The 14,081-nt window shown below is 39.6% G+C and overlaps 1 protein-coding gene across 1 annotated transcript in view; it reads left to right on the top strand.

The window, feature by feature from the left end:
- Positions 1-14,081, top strand: part of CALCR (calcitonin receptor) — a 136,883-nt gene that overhangs the window by 105,179 nt on the left and 17,623 nt on the right. Inside the window, exons 8-9 of the mRNA XM_088533481.1 lie at positions 10,473-10,626; positions 14,012-14,072. Coding sequence (XP_088389607.1) covers positions 10,473-10,626; positions 14,012-14,072 — 215 coding nt within the window. The remainder of the gene's footprint in view (positions 1-10,472; positions 10,627-14,011; positions 14,073-14,081) is intronic.

Below are 14,081 nucleotides of genomic sequence, written 5' to 3'. Positions count from 1 at the left end.
CTGCTTTCTGGTTATAATTCTTCTCTCTCTCTCCCTCTCTGTTGGATTTATGTGGACCTGAAATGATGAAAGAGGAAGAAGCTGCAAGTCCAGGTGTCTGTATAGGAATCAAAGAAAGCAAAGAACCTAAACAAAACAGCCAGAGTCACTTAGCAAAAAGAAGCAGGAGCATATGAATGTACATATATATATGTATATTGAAAATGTTAAGTAAGTTAATTTTTCACATGTTGTATCCAAACTAATAACTGCATTAAATATACTATTACTGACACTGAAATTACAGGAAAGTGTATTTTCTATTGCATTCTTAAGTGAGACTGACTCTCAGAAGAAGGATGATCTGTGAACAACAATTATATTTTCAGTTAAAAAGCCTGGAAATATAAATAAAATTCTTGCTGCCTAATCTTTTAATATAGTCTTGCACATCACATTGGATTTGTATTTTTCCTTTTCTTTTTCCACAAACCTAGTAATTTTAATACTGAATACTGATGGAAGTAAAGGAAGATACAGATAATGATTGGAGGGATTCCTCTGCTAATGAGAAGCTGAATAATTGATTAGGTAGCCCAGAGCACCAGTATAAGTATGTTTGTAGACAGGACTAAGTTTGATCACACCAATAGAAAGTGAACACCAATAGAAGGTGAAAAGGAAAGCACAAAAAAAGATGTCCCTTGAAACTGCAATCTGTAAGAGCAAAGTCATGGTGGAACATGCTCCTGCACATTAGAGCATTATGAATAACTTCACAATTGATTAATTCAAGTTAAATCTGTGAGTTTCATAAGAATATTAGGTTTTCCTCCCTATCACAGTAAAATAATGGAAATAAAAGATGAGTTTGGGGTTGCAGTACTGTTGACTTCTCTATTCTCAGAAGAATACATTGGGAACCAAATTCAAGAAAATCAGGAGGATTCATGGCATTTTGGAAGCCATTTTCATTTTAGGTCTTTAACCATATAAATGTGAATTTCCTTGCAATAGATTTTTGTGCTTGTTATTTTTAGTTCCTTCTGATGTAGCCTGTCAGAGCCTGGGGATTTTTTTAAATATATTTTTTCTTAAAAGGACCCATGACTGGTACCACTGAAGATAAATGCTGTCACCTGTGACTTGTGTTGCTTCAGTAGGCTCAGCCTTTCTAATGGTGCAACCTCCACCGAATCCATTGAAGAGGGAGCTCCACAAAGAAGGGCACTTTGATCCTAGGAGTTGTTTCCTGTATTGTGTTTGGGGGAAAATTTCAGGAGGCCCCATTCTTGTTAAATTAAAACAATTCTTTATTTGAGTATCTATTTCCAGAGCTTTTCAAATCCTTTCATCTTAGTACATTTGTTCCTCTATGCTCCTCCCAGGTAGCTTACTTGCAGGGATCTCTGCAGCCAGTTTAGACCCAGAGATGACTAAAAGCTATCCTGGAATACACTCCAGATCCAAAAGTACTCAGAGACAAAACTGCTGGCAGAGAACCAGTACCTAGTGGTCATATCTCATAAGTCTTCTGGCATATCTACTACACTAGGAAAGAGTACATGGTCTTGTGAAGCTGTGTTATCTTGCCTATTAGGGAGCCATTAATCTAATGAAGGCTCCAAATGGCTGATTAAACCACTGTTCTCCTGCTACCTGCACAGGAATGAAAGCACTTGGTGGAACTGGGCCCTATCTAGCTGGCTTAACAAGGCTGACTACTTCACCCAGTGAAAACTGTATGTGTTAGTTGCTTTTGCATAAGTCAAGAGGGCCAAAATTATTCTCCGTTAACATCCATTTCAAACATTACTGAAGTCAAAGGATTTCCAGCAGGTGTGCAGGTGTGTGTTTCTAACCTCTACATTCTATGATAAAGCTAGCAGCTTTTGCTCAGCTCAAAGGTTAAACTAAGAGCAAAAGTGCATATGAATAGTTTTTTTTTTTTTTTTAAATCAACAACTACATGCTTCTATCCTAAACCAAATGAGCATCTTCTAACAACATATGAACCTAAACATAGAAAGGAGCTCAGAATGTGCTTCAAAAACAGATAGGAACAGACAGGAAACTGAGCCTCAAAGACAGAAACATACATACTAGGAACTATCCTCTCAGATCTGCTCCCTGAATTTAAGATGAACCTTCCCACTTCTATTCCATTCTGTGCAGGAGAGGAAGGAATTACCAGACCTGGATGTTTGTCTACCTCTGCGTTACTTCTCAGTGAAGGCATTTGCACAAGAGTGTCAGACAGTGGTCATCACTTTGCTAGTTCCCTGCTGCTTCCAAGAATTCCCATGGCTTCTCCCCAGATGCAGGGAGCTACAAATGGTCAAGCAGAGAATTTGTGTCTGGGCTGAGGAGCTTACAGGTGAATGTCTCACGTTCATGTGAAGCATGGCACTGCCATAGTTATACTACTCACTGCTGTCTTTGATTCTTCACTTTACAGAGATGCTCTTTGCCTCTCTGATTCCCACAGTTTCAGTGGCACTCCCAACTAAAAGAATAGGATAGAAAAGCGTGACCGCCCTTGGAGCCAATCAGTTATCATTCCTCTTCTTAATAGAGGGAAGACTTATTGCAGAATAACTATTAGTCCTGTATTTGACTGGACGTGTTTTCATTGTATACTCTGAATGACTGAGTATGAAAGCATTACTTTCACAATTCCAGTTTTGTCCCATTCTAGCAGAGCTTAAAAGTGCTGTCATAGAGTCATATAATGCCTTTTGAGATATTGGTCTCCAGTTTCTTCTCCAGAGGGGCAAAGTTCTTCTACAGATACTCTGACACAGTTGTCAGCTCCTTATAGATGACTCAGCAACTCAGATGACCTCAAGTATTTGTTGTGGATTAGTGAACCATGCACTTTAATCCATCAAGCAAAGCACTAAGGCTGTGCTTCAGACTTTGTAGATGCCCCAGAATAATCATTTTTGACATCTAAAAATAAATACCCCAATCCCATTAGTTTTCATTTCCATGGGCTGGTGTACCAAGACAAGCATTGAAGCTGGATGAAAATGTAGAATGTGAGCTAGGTGACCACAGATTTCTACTGATTGTACTGTCTGTGCATCTGGAAGACAGGTAAATAGGTGGTAGGTCGTTAACTCCTGAACACTCAGGCATGAAAGTGTCATTTATCAACTTCTCATTCTTAAGTTAGAGCAAGAAGTTCAAACACCTGCCTTGTTGGTGAACTTGGTGCTGGTGTGTGGACTTAACATCTAATACAAACTCCTGCTTCTGCTCCTTGTGCTGTCCACACAGGCTTTCTACATGAACGGAGCTCCTAAGCACCTTAGGTTTTGCTGTTATTCTGGGAGTATAAAGCAATTATGTCTAGAAACTTTACCGAAGTAAAAAACTAAAACATAAGAAATTTGAACCTGAATTAAGTAGAAAGCTATTTTCTTTTTCAAAATTCCTCAGGAGATGGACATTTCCAAGAGGGATTCCTCCAAGAAAGACTGTGCATGCATGATTCATTCCAAAACAAGATATCCTGCCTGATACAAACCCCCATATAGGAAAGAGAATAGCTGCCACAATGGTTTTCCTCACAGGGATTTGTCTGATTAATGGCAATGATCCCAGAGTAGGCATGCTTATCTGACTCTAGGACATGATTTACCTCACTCTAAAGCAAATGGCTAAAATGGGTCAGATTTAATTAAAAGAGGAGGCTGTCCAGGGATTGGCTTGTCCTATGCATCTGTATTGCAAAGTTAAACATCTAAGTTAGATGATATGAATGCCATACACACTAGTTCATTGCCCTCAGTGACTGCTATGCAAAGCTATGTTACTGCCTGCCCATTTTCAGACAAGACCCAGCCACCTAGCTCATCTTAAATGTGTTTAAGGGCACACACAAAGCAGCCTGAAACAGAAGAGTAATGAATGAGCACCAGATGATAGCTAGGCGGTTAGGATAGGATCAGGTAAGAGTTTGAGCAAGATGGATAAGGCTACAGGCTTGGACTATTAAGTGCATGACCTTCAGGTTAATTATTTGGTTATTATCAATCAATAATACATCAGCTTTTGGAGAATTAAGCTGCTTTCCTCAACATTTCTCCTCTGAATTGCGCACAGTAGCCCACATTCAACTAGCTAGTCTATGAATTTCTATGAGCACACTCTCTCCAACAACTCAGAAGCATCTATGTCCTTCAGAAGGAAGGTGACTCCACCTGACAGCCCAGAAAAGGCACTAGAGCAAAGTCTAAGCACATCCAGTAAGTTTTATAGGTATTTAAACTCTCATAGGCATTTAAAGTCAGATTTGTCTCACCGACCCTTAGAGAGCTGTGCCACAAATGACTACAGCTGAGTTATGCTCATGCTCCTTTTACAGCTAATGACAGACATCTAGAACACAGTCTATCTGATTTATTTAGGCTGAGCTAATTTATGCTCTCCATCAGCTGTATTGACTCTGTCTTTTGACTAGAGGGGAGACAACATAGGTGTCTATATTTAGTCTGACAAATTGCATTCCTATCATTAAAAAGTCACTGACGTGTTTATCTGATCGTTACATCAATGTTATCAATATTATCTGTGTACCCAACCCCCAGAAAATGCCTTTGCAGTTCTATATCTTATACCTCAAACTTAAGCTTAAGTATCATCAGGTATTACATTAATTCCCCATAGTTTTAAATTAGCGTAGTTCAGGAAGTGATAACAGCCTGTCCAGAGCAGAGCTCAAGCAGGGCTGCAAAATGAGCACAAGACACTGCATATTTGAGTAACCTGTGCCTTGCTCCATCCTCTTGAGCCTGGTAACTGCAGCAGAGCAGAACAGAGGGACCTGGGGTGAGCAGCTGAAATGATTGTCCCCCGACATTGGAGATTAATCCCCTTCATCTGAGAAGACTGTGACAGGCCTTGGAAGCATCTTGCATGGCCCTTGCTAGCAAGGAGGTAGTGCTTCCTGATGTGTTAGCTGTGGGAAGCAGCAGAAGCCCCTGAACTCCAAGGGAGCTCAGCCTAGTGCAGCACTATGCAGGGTTAAGAGCATGAAGACCAATAGCTATGGAAGCCTGGACTCAAGGCTGTATAGATATAGCTCTCGTAAATCCTGTCCAGAACTTCTAGTTCTGAAATGACTCAGTGACTACTTCTCTATAGCATAGACATGGGCACAGGTGCTGTTAAAAATATCCCTGCTTGTTTAATTTCATATTTTTCTTTTCTTGTAACACAAAACCTGGGGTCCCTCTGAGCACCTGTGTCCATTTTGTTCTGTAAATGGTTTAAAAGTATATTAAAGCATTAATCTTAGTTGGAGACACTGTGTGCCAGGTTTCTGACTGGAACACACTTTAATGGATGACTCATAGTAGATGTATTGTATAATGCTGTGACATTCTGATAGTTGGTAATTTACAGCTACATTACCTAGCACAGTTTTACTTTGGAAGGTTCATTATTGCTTATTTATATAACGTATGGATCTAACAATCAGAAAAAAAAAAAAAAACACATGTGGCAAGTCAGTAATCAAACTTCAAGTTACTCCTTTAAATGTAAAGAATGTCTTAGTATATATTTTATTGCCTTCAGATTGAGTTCAAATAAATCATGCCTGGCCTCTGTGGCCAGCAGTATGAAACTCTCCATAAGGAGAGCCCTTTACTGCTGTGCCCCAGGGAAGTTAAGAGAAGTGAATAAAAGCCTCACTAGTTAATCCTAAGTGAGGTCAAACAAATTTATTTTCCTTTAAACAAAGAAATGAACAACTAGAGTAGTGGTCCATGTGGCTGGCTTGGTTTAAAATTAATAACCTTGTTTGGCTTATTCTCCCCAGCTTTCTTCTTTCAAAGTGAGTCTGGGGCATTTCGGAAGCTATAGAACATTTGAAAATTGGTTTTATTATGTACACTGACAAACCACGTTGCTTTCATTTTTCATAGACTTTGACAGCTATGAAGAACTGTTGTAAAGCCCAAACCTCCTAATTTGCCACCCTGAGCCCCTTCACCAGGGAAAGCACCAAGGAAAAAAGAGTACACAGGAATCTTTCTTTTCCATGGCAAAACTGAGCTGTTTTTATTTATTTGTTTGATTGTTTGTTTTATTGCTATTATTATGACTGAATTACTAGAAAAGCTGCTCAGTTGAGATTTGTAATTTATTTAATACTACATTTTGTTAGAATACTGTCCTCAATGGTAGTAGTTTTTATATCATCTGAGTATTTTGATTTGATTTGCTATAATGCCTAGTAATGGTAATTAATGGCACTGCTCTCTGTCCATAAGCTATTAACCAGTTACTAAGGCTTGTCTTAACAGAAAAGTGGAAAACATATATGATGAAGGGCTGTTCAATTAGCCAACTGTGTTACACTCCACTGTGATACACATTGCATTGTATCTGCACTGGCAGATGAATCTTTGAGACTCCTTAGATAAGAATGGAACATTAAATAGTATTTCTAATATGTAAATAAATTCTGCAGTGCATCATAGACACAAGTTATAGCTCCTTCTCATAAAAATAAACCTTATTTCTTTGTGAAAAAGCTCCAGCATCCTTTTGAAGTGTTTTCACTATGTATCACAGCTGAGATGCTCCCAGGTATTGCAGAAATTCTAGCAAGATTTGCACAGTGCAGTAGGAACAAAGAGCAAGCAGCAATCTCCTTGCTCATAGTCCAAGTCTCTTTCCAGACAGCTTTGGAAAGGGTTCATTCTAGAGCCACCAGCTCCTTTCTCAAGTGCTTACTTGACTTTTCTGCTTGTTTTCCTTATAATTGTCTATATCACATTTTCTTTTCCTAGACAGCCACCAAACAGTGCAGCAAAGTGTTGTCAGCCTCCACACTCTCCAAAAAGAGGAACATTTCATGATTCCTCTGTTTAAGAGAAAAATGCACCAGCCCAAGCAGTAGTCTCTGAACTGCAGTGGAGGGGACTGGTTATTTCCTATCAGAGCTCCCTATTTATGAATTATAAATCAAAGATTAAGTTACTTGTACACTGCAGACCAAGAAGTAAAGACAATTTACTCTCTTTCATGATATGAGTTATAGTAACAGCAGTAGTAAAAGTACTAGAAGTATTGGTGTCGTGATAGCCTTTTGAGTCCTGGATTTGACTGTGCTGCATATTCTACAACATGCAACAGGGCCAAAGACTGCCTCAGACAACTGGCAGCAAGATATATTCCATTTTAACAGAAGACAAAATTCCTAGACGTGCTTATTTTCACTGAAAGTTTACAATCAGTCTGTTGTCAAGCGCAGGAATAATGGAAGATTTGCTCCTGTGTCATCATGAAAAAGTTTCATTTTACTTCTTTCATTAAAAATAAAATTCATTAAATTCATTAAAATTAAATTAAATTAAAATACATTCAGTAAAATTTCATAAAACTTACTAATTTTTTAGCAGTTTTCCCAACTCAGACTAACGAACACTAATGTTACATGTGGTAACTTTGTCATGTTTTGCTTGTATTATGCATGGCTTCAGGTTGGAAACCCTGTAAGTTTATGTTCATTTCTTTTCAAGCAGATTCATTTCTTTTACATGCTCTGACTGAAGGAAAACTCTCTGTTTTGACTGTAGGATCATATTTCCATTGCACCACTTAACCACAGATGAGAACATGTTGCATTTGTTAGCTCATCATGATCAAGGATTGATTTTCACTATGATTAATATGAATTTAACAAAGTTCATCTTGATGCTTTGTCGTGCTTAAACTATTCATGCTAACTTTTTCACGTTCATTCTCAAACTAATGTGATGTGGATCCAAGTACTAATCACACCCATCCCTCATGCCTTGCCACCAGCATTCTTTAACTTACTGTATGGCAAGTGATTGCATTCCCCAAAGCAATCATGAACTGTCTGCATGGCCATTATTTCAAAAGATAGATCTCTAATTTTATTTTAAAAGCCACAAATGATAGTTCACATGCACAGCACAGGAAAGAAAGAAAGAAATATTGAGGAAATGAAGTCTTAGATATGTAGTTCTTCAAGAAACAAATATTGTTCATGTTCAGGAAATGTCCTTTAGATGTGTATATTTGTTTGAGCTACAGATAAAAATTCAACAAAGAATCATTTTGTTCAAATTACATGTTCAGTAAAACTCTGTTTAGAGCATTGGTGAACACCCGTAAACAGCTAGCAAAGAAAGGCAAGAATGCTTCATACTCATCTCCTTTTCAGCTGGGAAATATGAAACAGTGAAGGCATTAAGTTAAAATGAAGAATTTCAGAATAGTTCATAGATATTATTGCAGAATTCACCTGTGCAGGTCTGCCCACCTCGGATTGTCAGGGCTGCAGTGTGGCACTGTTTCCAAAGTGAGTGACTTTATCAAACCTGTCCAGTAAATGACTGTTTTCACACAGAAACTTAATGCACATTTTACATGCTGGCATTCATTGACTTATGTGAGAGTGCCAGGCAGATTAAGTTCAGCCTTTGTAAAGCACAGTGTATCTGACAGTCAAGGCAGCTCTCGAGAGGATGGGTGATCAATAAGGGGAGAATGGAGAAAGGCTGCCCACAAGCTGGGAGCCTGGATCGAGTAGATGAGGCAAGAACCGTATTGACCCAGACCTGTGAAAAACAGCCCAAGGATGATTTAAAAGCCTTAATGAACACATTTATTCATTTTTCCTTTTTTAAAAAAAATCTTTTCAGACCACTTACATACAACCCTTTCTCTGCATACTTTTCAGACTCACTATGGAAAAAAAGAAAATGCAACCATTCACTCTGCTTTCTACAGTGTGTGGGAAAAAAAGATAACAAAAAAACAGTCTTTTATGTTAATCTTATCAATCCTAAATTATCGTGAGCAGCAATCTGCACTTTAAATATCAAAACAGGAATAAATGCACTGGTGATTGTGGTTTGACGTTTGTTAGGAAAAAGGATGGTTCACTGAATGGCTGTGGAACAAGCTTTTCTGGTCCAGAGTAGCAGCCTGGGTCCTCCACAGAGGTACCATGTGGGCAGTGCTTTACTAGCTTAACAGATGAGGCTGGAGTTCCTTTAAAGAGACAAGTAAATCCTAAAATCATCTCTTACAGTCCAAGTAGTCAACATGGAAATGAAGGGAAGGAGTATTTTCCCCTTCCCACCAATGACAGCTGTCACGCCACCATCACTGCTGTGATCAGGTATCCGATGAGCGTGGGGTCCCCCAGCAACGACCAGGGCTTTGGCAGGCCCAGCAATACCTCATGCCAAGCTCCTGGGGTGCTGAGGGACAGGAGATCCACATGTACAGTGTCTGTAGTCTGCGTTGCGGAGTCTACCATCAATGGGCCGCTGGACTTGCCTTGCTGTTCTGAGGAGCAGGTGGAGAAGGAGAAGCTACGTTGTCCCACACCAGCTGGCTCTCTGGGAGAAAAAGCAAGTATCACGCACGACGTTTACCCCTGCAATATTCTCAGCACATCAAAGACACAATCTCTTGTCAAGGTGTATCTCTGTAACCTCATCTGCATCTGCACTGCAGGCAGGAACCATTTCCCACCTCCTCATTCCTCTTGGTCACCTGTGAACTTCATCATGACTTTGTGTTGGAGCAAGCATTCCATCCCATGTCAGCTGGTCTCTGTGGAAAAGAAGCCCAAGAGCGAGCTCAAATGGAGTAATGATGCTTCCCAGTTGTGTCCCCACGCTGTATGTTCAGTAGAGCAGCAGGATGTGACCGTCCCTGGAAGACAGTGCTGCTCTCACCTGGGTGTAACCCAAAGGCATCACGGCCCAGGTGTTTTAAATGAGGTTCAAGTCTTGCACAGTGGCTGCAGAGGCAAGAAGAGCCTTTACAAAATATGGCACCAAAGCACAGCCTGGCTATTTTTACCTCTCTGACTCCATTTATCTTCATGTGTCCTGTTTCTATGTGGACAAAATAAAGTAAAACTGTCTTTTGGCAAAGAGGCCAAGCCAGTATTCCTAACACCTAACCAAAAAAATCTCCATTGCCAACAGCACTTCTCCTTTGCTAAGCAGCAAGCTCTGAGCTGGCTGCAGTTTAAAGAGTGAATGACTCTGACTCATATGGGAGAGCTGAGCACATCTTAGAAAACTGTGATTAAAGGTAAATGAAAACGTCCAGGCTGGAATTCTTGGTCTCCTTTTTGCAGCCTTTCTTGTACTTGCAGAACAAGTTCCTTGCTTGAGTTCTAAAATCTACTAGACTGCCAAGTTTTGAAATGGATTAATGGCTTTTTTTTATATATAGTACTTTTTGGAGTGCTGTTATCTGTATATAACATATATATGTATATGTTTACTATTTTAAAAGAGGTAATTTTTTCAGTCATTTATTAAAGTTTCAAATCCCCATCACTGATATGTTCTGAACAAACTTAGCAAGAATTGGGAATTTTTATTTCACTTTATTTCTTATAACGTAGTATTAGTGTTTGTTTGCCTGCTTAGTTGAAAAAATCAGGTCAGGTACATAACATTATCTCATGTATCTAACAGGTAAGCTGCAAAGTGCTGCAATTCTTTCATCAGTACATGCTGGGCTGCAACTATTTCTGGATGCTCTGCGAAGGCATTTATCTTCACACTTTAATTGTGGTGGCGGTGTTTGCTGAAGAGCAGCGTTTACACTGGTATTACCTCTTGGGCTGGGGTACGTATGTTATAATTCGAGACAATTTGGTCATTTCTTTCAAATCTCTGAATTCTTCTAGCATTTACACTCCTAAATATTGTATTTTTACTACTAGGTCATAGCATAAAGTTGAGCTCCTAAGCTCTATATTTAACTCCATTTAACTGTATAGAACCAGAGACACATAAAAATCCACAGGAGTTAGTATCTATTATTTGCTGGATATCTTGGGATTTGCTGCAAGAAATATTTAAGTTTTGTTAAGCGAAACTTTGGGAGAGAAATAGATTTCTATCCAAAAATATCTTTCACCAACAAAACCTTTCTATTTTCATCATGTTATTTGCAAAAATGTTAATCCATCACAGAACCTATAAAAGTATATTTATTCTGGAATGAAGAGGAGGAAAATCAGTATCTACGTCTCCCAGAATGGAAAAACACAGCAGATACAAAGAGGAACCAGAGCTCTTCTGGGGCTGAATCAAACTATCAGATATACTTTGGCAGATACTATTTTAAAGAAGATACCATACCATACCTGTACAAGAGTAGCTCTGTTCTGCTGAGCTTGTCTCACAACAGTGGTCTCTAAAGCATTTCAGAGAAACATACAGGTGTCAGTTAAGCAAATCTCAATGATCTTCTTGGAGATAGGTTAAAAACCCACACACTATGAATACAAACTATAGTTACACCCATGCATACTGCCCTTCACTATGTCTGGTCCATCATTTCCAAATATGCAGTAAGGGAGGCCTTGCCTTTTAGGTAGTAGCCACAGCAAATATTTAACCTTTGAATGGTCTGACCTAACAGTAGGCCAAGCAGATACAATCAGTATATTACTGATTACTGTGGACCCTTTCACATTTAAATCAGCATTGGAAATCCAGTCCACAACATGTTGACATTAAGTCATTACTAACAAACAGTAGCTTTTTTTCCAGTAACATTACATGTGTTTCTTTCCTCATTCAAGCGGAGTTCCCTTGCATTCCTCTGAAACTTTTTTTTACTAGAATATGAGTTAGTTTTTTTTTTGTATGAGAATGGCATTTTTCTTGAGAAGAGAGGGACCTGCCATTCTCTTAGAATTGAAAGCATATCATGAACTCATTAATGAAGAAAAACTTTCTAAAGAACTCCAAATTGACTTAATGTCCATCCAAATAGCTGAACCTTCTCTGGAGCAAGAAATTGCAGCATATACAGAGTGAATCAGGCCCTGTTTTTGAAATGGAAGCCATACCTTAAGGGTAATTTAGAATATTTCTCTCGAGGTAAAAGTTTTGACATTTTCATGCTTTGCTGTGCAAGCAGTCCTGAATTTGTGGCATTCCCTAGCCAATTATCACATGAAAAATGGTCATAAACATGTATCTTTCGGGTGACATTAAATTTAGGCAGTGCAATTTAATGGAACTGGTACAGCTGGCCTGCAGTGAAAGCTTGTGAGGAAGCTGTATTATTGCTAGAACATCACTAGCTTCATGGTAGATACAGTGAAGATATAAGATTCTGATCAGGATCTGCAGCAATGCCCTGAAAGTAAACAGTGTAGTGGCTGTAAGAAAAGGATATCAACATCTTAGCAGGGAAAAGGTCAATAGATATGGACACAAATCTTTCATTAAGACATCTGCAGCCTTTTTAACAGGTACCTACCACACACACACACACACACAAAGTGGTCATAAAACAACTTCTGAGGTAGAAATCATTAATAGGGACATGTCTTACCTCTTCCTGCAGTGGCTGGGTGAAACCCTTTTCACATAGTTCACAACTCTGATGTGTATTTGGAATGACTGGTGTGATATATGTTGTGCCTAAAGATGTTCACTGCCTCTTCAGTGAGCATATTGGTTACAACATTTGCATTATTTCGGGTATTATACAGATTGACCCTGCAGTCTGCCTCTAACCCACTTTGCTCTGAAAAGGAAGAGCTGAGCCATCATCTCCCTTCTTCACAAGCATTTTGTGAGAGTTTTACTCCATGAGGCAACCAAGACCCAACGGGCCTTCTTGGAGCTCTACTTCTCACTGCTACCCTCTTTGGCCTTTGGCAAGGAAGGTTAACATCCAGCTCTGCAGACTGGCCTGCAGCTGGAAATCTGAGCTCTGGACAGTCATGAGCTTCTTGGCATGTAACTAACCAATGAAAACTTTCTGTTGCATTCTTAAGATACACATATGAATCTGCTGAGCCAAATATTCTAGGCTAATGCATTTAACCGAAGACAAAAAAAAATCCCTTCATCATGTGGAATAGTCTACTTCAATACTACAGGCCAGGGCTCTTAAGAGGAAAACATTTTGCTATTACAGAATGACCCTTTAAAAATTGCACTTTCATCTATATTGTCTGTCAGCAAAATTGTCTCAGAGTGTCTCCAAATCAAAGGATTTTCTCAAGCTGTCAGTCCCATTAGCTCCCTCAAGATTGGAAGCTTCTTTCCTTCTGCTGATTTTTTTGTTTTTCTGCCATGCACCACCACCCTAAAAAGGCCTTCTGCAAACAGAAGCCAAGGAATCACAAGGGAGAAGATGATCTGTGTGCTCTCCACAGCTTCACCATCATCCCTAGTTAAATTATAGTAAGAACTTCTTTTGGCAGCCGAGTAGGAAGCTATTGAGTAAGGATACCTGGAGACAAAGTGCTCTATTTACATACTTCTTTTGACCTTATTCTCACTCTAGTTTTAGCTGGCCTGTGCCCAGAGGTAAGAATCCCTGAGAATTTGGCTAAGAATTCTCTTCCGCTTCTAAAAGTAGTTATGAAATTGCCAACACCCAAGAAAATAGGGAGCCACATTCCTCTCTCGTTACTAAAGGATCGTCAGGACAGTTACATTCTTTTCTATTGATAGCTATAAAATATCCACAGCTCAGATCAAACACGCGTGGTTTATGGGAGCAGACGGCAGTTGCACCAAATGTGTCTATGGAGCATTTTGCGAAGCCCAGCTCTTGGTATGCACAAGGTTGTACAAAGTGGTGTATTTTAGGACAGGCAGATTTCTAGCCTATTGCAAAGGGAGGCAACGTGCAAACAAGTAGAAGGAAGCAGGGCAGGAGAGGAGCTGCCTGCCATGCTTAATGCCGGGGTGAGACTCATGGCCAGGGCAGGAGATGAGGGATCAATGCGCCTGGACGGGCCATCTGGCAGAGTGGGTGCCGGGGGCCGGTGGCAGTCACAGAGAGCAGACATCCCAAATACCATTCCCCATTCACAGCCTGGTTCCACACATTTTCTGGAATTACATTTTTTTAGTGATTTCACTGTAATTTCACACATATATATGTTTTAAAGCAAAGAGGGGTTATTGGCGCGTGCAGCACATGGACTTCAAGACAAAAAAATACCAAGACTTAATTATGCTTTTAATCATTTCAGGGTTCCCCTTAGTGCCAGCATCTATTCATGCTGTTGCAAGAGCCAAATACTTCAATGACAAGTGAGTAGT

This window comes from Tinamus guttatus, unplaced genomic scaffold, assembly GCF_059628265.1.
Source record: "Tinamus guttatus ecotype Peru unplaced genomic scaffold, ASM5962826v1 Tinamus_guttatus_pri_ptg000503l, whole genome shotgun sequence".
In the NCBI taxonomy this organism is placed as follows: Eukaryota; Metazoa; Chordata; class Aves; order Tinamiformes; family Tinamidae; genus Tinamus; species Tinamus guttatus.
This window is presented reverse-complemented; position numbering and strand designations above follow the sequence as displayed.